Source organism: Pygoscelis adeliae, unplaced genomic scaffold (assembly GCF_000699105.1).
Source record: "Pygoscelis adeliae isolate BGI_AS28 unplaced genomic scaffold, ASM69910v1 Scaffold187, whole genome shotgun sequence".
Classification (NCBI taxonomy): domain Eukaryota; kingdom Metazoa; phylum Chordata; class Aves; order Sphenisciformes; family Spheniscidae; genus Pygoscelis; species Pygoscelis adeliae.
The window spans coordinates 348,126-362,235 of NW_008825103.1; the positions used below are offsets into that span (position 1 = coordinate 348,126).

Here is a 14,110-nt window from a genome sequence, read left to right on the forward strand (position 1 = left end):
CAGCCAGGAAAGATGGAGTTAATGCCCATCGGAAGCGGTGAATCCCTCCAGGAGACAATGCCCCCAGGAGCCAGTGAGCACCTTTCTGGCCTGTTATTAGTCATTGAGGGTGGATCAAAACCACATTCTTCTACCTCTAGTGGATAGGAAGGCTTTTTCTAGCCCTGTTGGAGGAAGACACAGCTGCTTTTATTCATGTGTCCCATCACTTTCAGGCTGGGCTTGTTGGAACAACTCTTACTCAACTCAGACCAGAAGCTTACCATGGGGCTGAAGGTGGTCTCACTATAGCAACCCATCTTCTACGTCAAAAAAACCCAACCTGCAGGGCTCTGCAGCTTCCAACAATTTCCTATTCGCTACGTGACCTGTGCCAGAGGTCTGCTGCTAGTCAGTCCCACAGAAGGACAGACTCTGACTGCAGTCAACAGGTGCATAGACTGGAGCCCTCCAAAGTAACCCCAAGAGGCACGCTGTCTTCTCATTACTTCCTTGTCCTGTAAACAGAGACCAGGCAATGCTAAAATACACTGCTGTGTCTTCATTTTCTGTCATGGCAGCACTTTCTCACACAGAAGGGATTCAGGGACACAAAGTTCCCTGAAGTCTCACAAAACCAGGCAGGAGATCCACCAGATGACCAGAGCGTGCCCTTTCCTCATCACTCAGACCCATTTTTTCCATGCTGTTCTATCACCCAAGCTCCATAGTCACCCCTAGCATGGCACCAGAGCCAAGCCACCAACCAGCCTGTAAGTGGATAATTCTTATGTCTGTTGTCATCTTACCCACATACACCAAAGCAAACTCACACAAGGAAGTCCTGGAGAGAAAGGACCATTCAGCAGCACAGGCATGAGGTGCTGAAGGGTAATTATCACTGTTGTGGGAGGCCAGCATGAAAAGGAGGAATTTAACTCACTGCATGGCAGCTATTGTTAAGCCAATCGATGAAACCACCTGTTCAGCTTGAACCAGTTTGATCTTTGTGAACTAATCTCTTTCTCCCACAGCTGAACATTTGTGAGGCCAGAGAATGGCTAACAGGGATTCATCTGCTCGAGGAGCTGCTTGCACCCTCACTTATTGGTGTTTATTAATCTTTTCCAAATTGTTTTCCTCTCTCTTCCAGAAAAGCCTTGCTAGGGAGATAGCAAAATAAGCTCCAGAGAAAGGATCTGATAAGAATTTTTTGTAGACACCAAGGCAGGAAATGTATTCTGTTATTCCTGAAATAAAGCCAGGTCACAGTGGTATGCCAGCTCTTTTCCTTCCCTTTTACAGTGAGTGGCAGAATATGGGGGGAGGAGTAAAGGAACCTTTCAAGAGACAGACATTTAAAAGAAAAAGATTTGGGATGTTATTGGCAACAGATGAGGTGTAGGTATTACATATGAAGGTGTGGACTTTTATGGCCAAATTTTGTGTGAAATATCTAGGCAGGCCCAGCACAGCAAACTCAGTTAGTGTAGAGGCTGTGAAAGTTGGGTTTAATCACATCACAGTTGCAATGGGAGCGCCAGTGTTAATTCCCTTGACCTTATAAGACCTTATTTAATCTTCCTGTAGCTCAGTGTCTGAGCTATAGAGTGGGAATAACTCAACATCCTTTCTCTTTCATCTTCATCAAAACGGGGGTTCTCTCTTACCTGTGCCCATGCAGCGCTTTGCACTTGGAGGATGTAAGTTCAGGCAGGATATTTAAGAATCTGTACCATAAATAAACTAGGAGTTTCTGTGATCAGTAAGACCAACAGAGGCTGGTTTTCTAAGCATTTGTTTCTCGAGGATAAGATTATATGTGAATTTTTTGGTGCCTCATGAGAGTTGAGCTCTTTCTTCAGTCTGCTCCTTAGTAGAGCACCAGTAGAACATCTCTTTGATGCTCTTGTGACTTGTGAGTGCTTTCTGACAATAGTTTGCAGGCTTGGGCCAGTGACAGGCAAAGATAATGAGAGAAAAACCAAAGTGATGAGTTTATGCAGTTGCAATTTAGATGCCCGGGAGAGTATAATGTAACAAGCAAAACCTGCCACAGCAGGGAGGAAATGTTTCTTGAGAACTGAGCAGGGTGTCCTCAAAGTGTAACGATGCCTCTGCACCTGAGAGGTGGCCATGCAATTTGGAAATAAGTTTGGTGTTGGGAGAAAAAGGAGGCAGTAAGGAGCCGGAAGCCTTGAGGACGGTGTATTCACCTCCACCGTTTCCTCAGCTGTAAAATTAGATAACATCTCTTACTCAGAGGAATGATTGTCCTGTCATGTCTTACAGCGCTTTGTGCAGGCAGAGCTCTCTAAAAATGCTAAATTCTGACAAGATTCAGGCATTGCAGAGACAACTGTGAAAATAATTATAAGGGCGGGGAAAGGGGTAAGTTGTCCAAACTTTTTTTATATCTGGCCAAATTTAGTTTGAATTCTTACCCTGAGTGGTTCAGATGTCCCTAGTGGAGCATGAATTATCCTTGTGTTACCCACAGATGAGGTTCCCTCAGGTCAGGGTCGAAGTATACAGAGCCTGGCATGGACTCTGAGATAAACACAGATCTTTGTTTTCTGAAATCCAGCAGTTATGAATCTGGATCTCTGACTGTGAAATGTAGCTCTGTCTTCCTGCTTCTTATTTTTTAAAAGAAACTCTAGCTCCATCTAAAGCAGATTTTGGGGATGGAAAGATGCCAAGTTCTGTACAGTCAATTTCCAGCATCCTCAAATGCACTTGAGTTTTCCGGGGCTGTTTTTTATACTGCTGCTGGGTCAGAGCTGAAGTTCCTTATGCAGTTCTTCCTCAGGCAAAAACCCCATTGTAGCTAAGTGTAGAAGAATATGGGCAAAACTGAGCCATAACATGAGAATTCAGCCTCGTTTTATTGGCTCAGGTCTTGTGAACGGGGCAGTGAGCTAGGATGCTGGACATGGGGATTGTATGCCTCTTCCTTCTTGTTCTCCTGCTGTCTCCCTACCTTGACCCCCAAGTTTCCAGTTGCTTTCCTTTAGCTACTCACGTGTGTTGTGAGCACATTTGCCAAGCGTGTAGGACATCACTGGTGGGATTTTTTTTCTTGCTTGTATTGCAAAACCTCCCATGCCCTTCAAAACATGTAAACAGACTCATCCTGAAGGAAGCTTGTGACTCCTTTGTTTTTCAAGTGTCCACTGTTGTCTTTTTGTGCGTGTGCTGTTTCTGTTGTTGTTCTGGCAGAAACACTCCTATCTTAGATTGAAGTGACTTGCAGGGCTTTTAAGGGCTTGTGGGGAAGATTTCCTAAACCTTGGTATTTCCTGTTGTGAGAAGTCCAGTCTGTGCTAAACTGAAGAGAGAGAAAGAGAATTGCTGAAGGAAAATATTTAGATGGCTTTGATTCCAATTTTTTGAAAAAGTCCTCATGGAAAACTTCATGCAGAGATATTAAGTTCTTAGGTTGCAGCTCTTTAGCCTCAGCAGCTCTAACCCAGAGCAAGAGAAAGAGGTCAGCTACGACAAAGAACCACCTTGTATTTATGACTCAATTGTTCGCTCTTCCTTTAGATCAGAACAAATGTTGCAGCCGAATTTATGTGTATTTTGAAAAAGAGAAATGTTTTTGTTTGACATGAAAAGCATAGTTTGTGTTGGATTTTTTTCCCCCAGTTTTTCAGTTTTCCTGCTGGGGAGTTCAATTTCAAAGTATTTTTGGCTTTTCCAGTTTTGGAAATCTCCTACGTTTTGGAGTTTTGCCAAATCCCTGTGAAAAATTAAAGAAAGAAAAAAAAGAGGGAGCCATTTTTCATCTCTCTCCACATTTTTCACAGGAAATACTTCACGTTTTTGATGAACTCTGCTTTTCTGCTTTGCCAGTTCACAGCCTGAACTGTAGAAATTAAAGGGAAAGGCACTATATAGGTCAGAGCATATGTGGAGTTGTTATGTAGTGCAACAAAGAATATAGAATATATAGAATACACTCTCTAGAACTTTAGCTAGGCTCATTTTAAATAAACTTAAGGACATTTTCCTGATTTGTTAATTTGGCCGTATCTGAATGTCATCATGAAGGCCAGGGTCCTGAACAAGTTTAGCTTTGTGTATGGTGATGTACCATAGGTTTCTGCCTGCGGTATGTAAGGGTAGAACACATTCAAATTTGTACAGAATTTAAGTCTCATTTTTCACGCAGGGCCTGACTTTCTGCTGGCATAAGCCCATGAAAATCACTGAAGCCACATGGACTTCCATGGGCAGCCTCCCCAGCAGAGGCAGAAGTTCATTATAAGAGCTAATTCCATTCTTGTAACTTTTCCATTAGACTTTTCCATCCTATTACGCTTGGCCAGCTCATCCCAAAAAAAACCTCATCTCCGTGTTGGGCATTCATGCTGGGGTTGTTTCCAAATGTACTCCTAATTTGCCTTCACTCGGGAGCAAATTTGACTTCCTTGCTTGCTTTTCCCCCCATTCCGTCAAATCTGAACTACAATACGATGATTTATCTGGGCCCTGGAGGGTTCCTCCAGCATGGGGAGCCATGAGTCAGGGAACGCTCCTCAGAGCAGCAGCTTTTCTCTCCCCAAGCACAGGCATAAGTGAAGGGATGGCAAAGAGGTAAGTCCCTGCTACCATCACTCATGGCTAGCATATCAACCAGACTTGCAGCCAAAAGACCTCAGCTCTTGAGCTATGCTGAGTGCTATTTTGGTAGCTGCTTCAATGATCTTGCAACTTGGAAACAAATTACTTCCCTGAATTTAAAGATGATGAAAGATAGAGTCTCCTTAAAAAAAAAAAAGGGGGGGGGGGGGGGGAAAGCCGCACATTCTTGCTGGAGCTGGACTGTACCTTTCAAGTGGTGGTGGTGTTTATATCATGAAATGTTTTCTTTTCATGAGTGTACATCCTCTGGAAAATAACCAGTGAGTGACCAGAAACTTGACTGCACTGGCTCTAGCAGACTCAAAGGACCACATAGCCTGTGACTGTTTATGCCTCTCCATCTCTAGTCATGCTTCCTAACAGTGCAATCCCTTCCTTCTGTTTTGTAGGAGGAAGATGATGATGGCCTTCCAAAGAAAAAATGGCCAACAGTAGATGCCTCTTACTATGGTGGACGAGGAGTTGGTGGCATCAAACGAATGGAGGTAATTAGATACCAGTTCGTGTATCAGAAGGTCTTATTTGTGAACTGAGCTGTGATATCCCCCTGCAATTTACCCAGAAAGAAACTCAGGAGATTGGCACAAACTTCTTTAAGCTTCTTTTGTACATCTGAGCCCAGGTTGTTTTTATATAGGAATATTTGAGAGCCAAACATAGATTCCTGAAGTTTGGGACTATCTTTTTCTTCTGGTACAGTAAGATCCTCGTCCATGCCTGGGATACAGGGGCAGTGTTGCCATACAAATTACATGGAAATGTTTTTAGTTTTTCAGAAAACGTTCCTCACTCTCACATTTCTCATAAATCACAAAGAAGAAGTTCAAAATTTGGGCTCTAGTCTAGAAACAAGCTTCACAGCCTGTGGCTCACTCTTCACCTTGGATTTGGACACTGGGAGAATATGGACCAGGATCTAGTTATTACAGCAGGGATGTAACTCTCTACAGCAGCTACTATTGTAATATGCCCTGATGCCATGTTTTAAGGTGCGCTGGGGAGAAAAGGGCTCCACAGAAGAAGGCGCTAAGTTAGAGAAAGCCAAGAATGCCAGAGTCAAGATGCCAGAACAGGAATACGAGTTCCCTGAACCCAGGAACCTTGCGAACAACATGCGCAGGCCTTCCTCTCCTCGGAAGTGGTACTCTCCAATCAAGGTAAGTCCAGTCCAGTGTTATACTGCATAGGATGTTTCCAGGAGATCTGTATGAAGTGTTTTCACATCTGAGGCTATGATGTAGAACTGTCCACAAACCTGTGATCTCAAGATGTTGCTAGAGTAGCTGTGCATGAGGGAGTCCCACTGAACACATGCCTAGGGAGGTGCTGTAGAAAGGAGCCACGTGGGGCAATGGGAATTTTCCACCAGGTTGATTGGGTTTTGGGGTTGCATTGCTTTCTTAGACCAGAGTAGGATCCTGATCTCTTCTGGTGGTGTCACTAGCTTCTGTAAAGTGCTTACAGACTCGACTGCACTTCCAGGGGCAGGCCCTTTAGCCCACGCTGCATATGAAACGTAGGGAATAAATAGCATCCTCTTTCCTTAGAAAGAGGGGAGAAAATAGGAAGAAAATTGCTGCTAGGTGTCACCAGGGAGAGTTGTCCTCGGCAGATCAAGGATTGCAGTGCAGCAGATGGATATGTGCCAGCGCGCATGGGTCACAGGGCCAGGCTTGCTGCAGGGCAGCATGCTCACCTTACAAGGAGGGGATGCCCTGCAAGAAGTGTTTGGCTGAATTAGAGTGCCTCAGATGTGGAAGGTCAAATTCACACTGATATCGGGTCACGTACAATGCAAAGCTGCACAACAGTTGCCCACAGGAACTGGGAAGACTCTCCCTCTCTGCCCTCTGTCCCAAGGGCAGGCAGCTGTTCTTCAGTTTCTCTTCACTAATACAAATGATTGGCAGTGTACAAAATGAAACAAGCAAGCAATTGAATACTTCACTGAAGCAAAACTCTTCATTGCATATGTGAATGCTTCTCGTGGATTAAGAGAAACAAGCCACACAAAACAGATATTAGTCGCATCATCCAGGGTGTGGTACGAGGGCACTCCAATGTCAGAAAGCTCATCTTTTGCATTCAGGACAAACTAAGCTGTCCTCAGGAAAGGAGGACAGCTTAACTACTGTAGAACCACTTTAATGAAAAGGAGAAAAAAAAAAAACAATCCCGTACTCCTATTTCTCAGGTTTAACTCTTTTGGGAAATGCTATATCCTTCTTGTCTCTTTTCTGTCTGGGGCTATTTGTAGCAGCACTGCAGTTATCAATCTCAAAAAAGACTGAAAATGCCCAATTCATATCCAAGTGCCAACCTTGCACCACTGGAGCTTGGATCTCATTTTGAAAAGTGGAGAAGCTGGTTAGGGTTTTAGCAACCCTCTACAGGCAATTTATCTGCAAGTAGTCTGCAAAAAGAGTGCGTGTAACATATGTAGTAAACATTTTGGTGTATACAGCTCACCTTAAACTTTATGCTGGGGAATGGGGAAGTGCCCCACTGCTGGAAATCAGAGGTTTTATTCTCCTGTTTTCTTCCTCTCCAGCAGCAGTCAATCTAGTCAGACATATTCTATTAGCCAAGTTATTGCAATGCAGATTTATTACACTGCAGTACACTCAGGTTTCCCTGCATTGTATCTTGTTACTGATCAGCTCCAAGCAGCGCCCATAGGAATTTAGGCAAGTCACGTGTTTTGGCTTTCCTCAGTCATTGATCTTGCAGCTGGTTCAAATCCAGTGATGGGAATGGCAAGGATGCACAAGGGAGTAAGAGTGGTTTCCGGAGGATACGCAAATGTGAGCCTCTTTGAAAATTTCATCCAATGCCCTCTCTCTTTTCCCCCTTAAAGATTATCATCTAATAAACATAGCCTACCAACAAGTCATGTGCAATTGTTATAATGACTTCAACATGTGTTCACGAAGGTTATTCATTCCCACAGTGGGACAGGTTAGAGAGTCAACTGTTTTCAGTTCAGAGTGGGGAATGCAGTAAGCACCATCCCATATAGCCGCTCCTTTGTTCCTAAATGCATTGCATTGTCATTTTGCATCAGTGCAAAGCATTTGTAAAACACCCTCATCCCATCTGGGAGATTTTTCACTCCCACTGTGTGCTCATGGAAATGACCTCATCCAGCTGAGAGACGCAGCTCAGTTGCTTTTTGCATGCTGCAGTCAGAAGTGTTCACAGCACACAAAGCTATATTCTAACCACTGAGGAGCTGACAGAAACACTGATTTTAGCACAAAGAGCCCAGCCACAAAGGCAGCTGGAATCCATGTGGGTACAACTACCTGAGATCATTAGTTGAGAGCCGGGTCCTTTCTCATAGAGGATACTGCTGAGTTTCTCCCCTCTTGCTTCACCAGTTCATGCTGTTGGATTACAGCCTCAGGAGACTTTCAGTTAATTTTCAGAGTTTATTCAGCATGATATGAAATCAGTTCTGAACAGAGGAGTTAAGTTTTGCAGATCTGTGTCCTAGCTGGAAATTCTCCAAAGTTCAAGAGAGGCTTGGAGAAAAGATTCAATGTATGTAATGTGTTCAAGTTCAGGTCTGACTCTAAGAACAGCTTTTGCTTCGTAACAGCAAGAATTCAGTTATAAGAAGGCCTACAAATATTAGGAGTATCTCATGGGTGATATTCTTAATTACTCTAGAAATCTCTCTCATCTACCGTTCAAATTGTATACAGTATAAGGACAGTTCCAGTCCAAGACACCATATCCAAATACTCCCATAACTTTGGGGTGTTCCACATCTGGATAGTATTTAGCAGCCTGAGTCTGTCTGTGGACAAGAATTTACCTAATTATTAATTGCCACCACGCCCCTTATTGAACTGCACCCAAAAAGACAGTGTATGCAGACAGGATAACTGTATCCAACACTTTCCCTATGTACAATCATGAGCACTCATCAGAAACAAAGGGAATCATTCCTATGAAGCAGGGATCCTGCTATTACTCTCCCTGTGCAGTAAGGAATCAGGAAAATCAGCAAAATTCATCAGCACTCTTAGCAGAAGCTCTTGTCCTGAAGATGTGAGCACATGAAGATGAATTTGCATTGTGTTATGCAGAGGAGCTATCAGAGTCATAACAGGCAGAGAGAGGCGAGGAGGGATAGTCTGTTAGGTCATTGGGTTTGTACTCTCAGCCAAAGCAGGACTGCTAACTCGAATCTATCCTTCACTGCTTTTTCCAGTCTGGTTTTTAAAATAACATAGAGGCTTCCACCACTTCTCAGGGGGGAATATTTCACAGACTACCAGACCTCACCCATAGGAAATGTCTCCTGATACTCAGCTTAAATTTTCCTTCATCCCCATGCTCCAAGTGCACTCGGCTCTTTTGGTTAAAGCAGATGTTAAATTTCACCCGCTCCACTGGACTGGTTGAAACACCTCTTTGGAAGGTAGATAAATATGCATGTAACAAGCTACTTGAAAAAAAAAAAACCAAAACCAAACATTGGTAAAGGAGGAGGGCAAGGAATTAAATCTCAGAAACAGCAAACCAAGGTAGCTTGAATCTGACAATGAGCCAGGAAATTCACGTTTTAGGGCCAGTCATCTTGCTGGCCAACAGGCGGCCTCCTTTTCTCCATGCAGCACAAGTCCCAGGCTTTACTTAGTGTTCTGCCTTTTGCCAGTTTATCTGATGGAGAGTTTTTCTTCCCAGAGTAATGTCTATAAGGTAGGTAGACAGCTGAGAGTGGATAGATTGCTTTTTGAAATGCTCCAGAGACTTATTTGCTACCAAATGTGGCTACTGACACTAAACAGATTGTGGTTGTTATTATTATTATTATTCTTTGCTGCTGTTAACTTCTTAGCACGATGCCAACTGGATTATCCCGCTTTTAAAATATCATTTCAACAGTTTGAAAAGTCAGTGCAAATAATCCAATGAGAATGACAAGTCTGAAAACTTCTTAAGAAACTTGCCAAATCCTCAGCTCATCTGACAGAGGGAGAGGCAGCACAAAATGTAGATGCAAATGAGGGATCGTAAAGGACCATGCCTTTAGTTTTAATTTGGTTCACGACATGCTCCCTGCGAAAGCCAGCCACGCAGCTCTGTATGCTTTGGTTTGGTTAGCAGCTTTCCTCTATTTCTACCTCTGCTTTTATCTACCTGTCTACCTAGCTACCTCCCCTTTCTTCCTCCTCCTCAGAACATCTATAGTACCTGTTTGACTTCAAAAGGACCACTATCAGTCTCTAAAAAACAATGCAGAAAGGACCACAAGACAAGGCTAAACTCACTGTTCATCCACAAAAACTTACATCCAGGACCTGCCTCAAGCCTGAGGTTGAAGCAACAACCGGTGCTCTCAAAAAGAAACCTCAGGTGAATCCTAAGTGGAAGCTACTTAAGCATTTACTAAGCCGTGTGTCCCTGGCACATTTTCTAGCCTTTGCCCCTCCTGTCTCTTATTTACAAAGCTGACATGGCACAGCTTCCTTGCTAGAAGAGGCCCAAGGGCAGCTTGGATTTATAGGCAGCTTACAAAACTGCCTCTAACTGACACTACCAGCTACCAGGTCTCAGGAGCACTCTAGATGTCAGGTCATTCGCTAGACCAGGGTTGATACAGTGCTGAATTAACCATTAATTCAGGAAGACAATGCATTCTTGTTAAAGCAATGGCTGAAACTATGCCCTCCTTCATTTGTCATCTGCTCTGATTGTTTGTTCTCTCATACCTAGTTGGACTCAAAGCTTTATTTGCCTCCAGACCTTTTTTTCCCTCCAAGCGACCTTGTGCTTCAATTGCGAAGGAGTTCCTTAACACAGAGACACAACGCATCCACTAGAGAGCACAGAAGTGTTTATATTTCCAAGTGAATGCATTGCCATTTTAATTTCTTCAACCAACATCATTCTTTCCATGATCCACTCTCCTTCTCTTCCACCCATATGTCTCAGGCAGACCCTGAAGCTCCATTCAGACTCCCAAAGATGGAGCTCTTGGCTTTTCCCAAGAAATCTTGGTAGGCTCTTGGAAATTAGGACTGTGGAGTAAAAAGGACTTTTTTGTTCCATGGAAAGTTGTAATTTTCCCTCTGGTTTCCTAAAGGAGAAATGGAAGAAAAAGGTACTTATTTCTTAAGTTGTCAGAGGGGACAGGAGCTTCAACCAGTTCTGATGTAGGGGGAAATATGGATTGGGATAGACAGGTATGGCTTCCCTCAGGTCTTAGACGTTGTGCTGTCCAAATTCAGAAGAGTCTGACAGAGGAGTTTCTTGCTTCTTTCTTTGAGAATAACAGACATTCCTGGCTCTTGCCTTAGGAAGTCTTTTCCTCAGTGTCGTGGTTTAACCCCAGCTAGCAACTAAGCACCACACAGCTGCTTGCTCACTCCCCCCACAGTGGGATGGGGGAGAGAGTTGGAAGAGTAAAACTGAGAAAACTCGTGGGTTATGATAAAGACAGTTTAATAGGTAAGGCAAAAGCCGCGCACGCAAGCAAAGCAAACCAAGGAATTCATTCCCTGCTTCCCATCGGCAGGCAGGTGTTCAGCCATCTCCAGGAAAGCAGGGCTCCATCACACATAACGGTTATTTGGGAAGACAAAACACATCGCTCTGAATGTACCCCCCCTTCCTTCTTCCCCCAGCTTTATATGCTGAGCATGACATCATATGGTGTGGAATATCCCTTTGGTCAGCTGTCCTGGCTGTGTCCCCTCCCAGCTTCTTGTGCCCCCCCAGCCTGCTTGCTGGTGGGGTGGGTGAGAAGCAGAAAAGGCCTTGACTGTGTGTAAGCACTGCTCAGCAGTAACGAAAACATCCCTGTGTTATCAACAGTTTTCAGCACAAATCCAAAACGTAGCCCCATACCAGCTACTATGAAGAAAACTAACTCCACCCCAGCCAAAACCAGCCCACCCAGTATCCTGTGGAAAAAAGATCTATGCAGTCATTCTGTGTGTGTGTCTGTCTCCACCCATGTATCCCTCCAACTCCCAAATAAGCTTTGAACCATTGGCTCAACACGCTGGTTGAGGAATATAGGTCTCAAAGCAGATTACATCCCTAATGGTTTCTTGAAAAGGGAGGAGAAAGACCCTATGTCCCCATGAAAGGAAGAGTATACATTGAGTCTTTAATTAGATATCAGAGAACCAGGGTCACAGAAGGACCTTATAAATACCCGGGCTGGCAGGAAGGTCTTACCTTCACAGACACTGAAGGTTACTATCAGCCATGAGACCCAAGCTCGCAGGAAAGCAAGCTTCCTTACTGTTAATGAAGCTACCTGCTCTTTTCCCACCACCACTGCAATATTCAGCTTACGTTTCTATTTGCTTAATTTTGCCCCATGATAGTTATATGAAGCAATTCTGCTATCATAAAATTTTTGTAGTCTTTATTTCCAGGAAACAGGTAGTGATCATACATGAGTTTCTAAGTCCAGTCAGGGGTAGCTAGGTCTTTGGGTGTGATACTCTTGACCACGGGAAATAGTTTTGTACCAAGGGACAACTTTGTACATTCTCAGAGTAGCTTGTCTCCATCTCTGCAGATACAATAAAGTTTACTGACTGTTACTGGTATGGGTTTCACTCATGGTGCCTGCTCTAATATCATAGCATTTGTAGCATTCGGAACAATATTAATGGAAAGCTTAATAAATAATACTGTCTGTTGTTAACCCTCTCAAGAAAGTTTTACAAATCTCTGGGTATCGTGCACTTAACAGACCAAGGCTCAAATGAAGTTAATGTGAAGAGAGTTTGATAAATTAATCTTCAGCTTGTAACATGTCTGTAGCCTTCCATGGAGCCAGCCAACGTGCTGCATTTGTGTAAACCCTCCTTCAGATCTCCCAGAAGCTGAATCCATTTTGAAAGTGAAACCCTGGCTTGTTAGAATGGGGATATAGCAGGGAATCGTTCAGCAGCAGATGTATGTTTCAGAGCAGATTATTTGGTGGATATTTCTACATTGCAGAGCCCTGTGCTGCTCCTTCTGGCCTTGTTCAGCTCATTTGGAAAATAACCGCAGGCTTGGCATTTTGTGTCACTGCTGAATTTCAATCAGGAATGAACGCTTTGTCTGCATTGCAGAGAAGCATTGCGGGAATGGCAGGGAGGGTCCGACCCCACATCTCAGCCAAACTTTCTGTCAACAAGAGATTTCAACACATTGGGTTTTCAGCAAAACTTTCTCTGGGTTTGTGCATCTGCACAGGTTGAGCATTTGGGTATGGGCTGTTGGGTATGAGACCACACAGTGAGGTGAACAGCTTGTCAAAACCAGTGCAATGTGTTGAGGGTGGCATCTGTAGGGCAGCTGACACTGAGCTCATAGTAATGGGGGACTTTTGAAAGATGTGTGTTATTGCCTGGAAAAGATGCAAATATTAACTGACATATGGGGTGTGACCGGGGAGCTTGTGTGAGACCCAGTAACCTGATGCTCTCTTGCTAGCGTGTAGCTGACATGAAAGATTAAGTGGGTCGTTACACAGCACCTAGCTGTGACTCAGCTGTCTTGGCTGTGTGGAGAGACAGTTTTTCAGTCAGTTCTCCCCAGCAGATTGTTTTGAGATATAAATCAAAATTATTTCTAGTATGTCACAGTGGTTGCCTGGAGCTAGAGGCAAGCCACTCAGCCAGCAGAGGAGGAGGCAGAATAGTTAGGAAATGCATTGTATAAATTCACCTGATCACTTTCTGCATTGATTTAGCATTTTGCTAGCAGCGATGTCAGGAGCTGAGTAGGTATTGGACTCTCTCTCAGCCCAGGAGGCATCTAAGTCACCTATTACCTTTGGAGATTTTCAGAAGAATACATAAAGGCTAGACACATGAGTACTGTTGACTGTCAGACATACCTGCTTATCGCTCATCTGAAAGCCTCTTCCTTTGCACTTGCAGCAAGTTTGGAGCAAGTTTCTGTGAGAGAAAACATTGCTCTTCAGCATCTTGTATAAGCACAGGAAATGATTAAGTAAAAAATATGTAGGTCTAAGATGCATTGTCCCTGCACTGCACTTTGCACAGTGCACTTGTTCTTGCACAGAAGATAATACCGTGTTTCATTTCATTGCAGGGGAAATTGGATGCTCTCTGGGTCTTGCTGCGGAAAGGTTATGACCGTGTATCTGTGATGCGCCCACAGCCAGGAGACAAGGTACTGTGCCTCAAAATATTTTTTTACAGCTAGGGAAAATAAAATTCCTCTAAAGTTTCTGACTGCCTTTACACGTGGGACTGAAGGCAGGTACTCATGATAGCTTAGAAACAAAAATTCAGTCACATCTATCAGCTTTGTTTGCAACTGCAGTTCATGCAGTTTGACTGATACAGTTTCAAGTATGAAAACTGTCCAGGTGCAGTGACAGAAATAGCCATCAAAGAGCCCAGTACAGTCTTGCTCTTAGATAATATAGCTGCTTTCAATTAATTACATAATTAATTCTAATGAATAGTAAAGAATATTTCTGCATATTTTC

General features: G+C 43.7%; 1 protein-coding gene across 1 annotated transcript in view; it reads left to right on the forward strand.

Annotated features, from left to right (window-relative positions):
• ANTXR1 (anthrax toxin receptor 1) overlaps positions 1-14,110 on the forward strand; it is a 105,441-nt gene that overhangs the window by 71,809 nt on the left and 19,522 nt on the right. Inside the window, exons 15-17 of the mRNA XM_009327212.1 lie at positions 5,019-5,114; positions 5,619-5,786; positions 13,708-13,788. Coding sequence (XP_009325487.1) covers positions 5,019-5,114; positions 5,619-5,786; positions 13,708-13,788 — 345 coding nt within the window. The remainder of the gene's footprint in view (positions 1-5,018; positions 5,115-5,618; positions 5,787-13,707; positions 13,789-14,110) is intronic.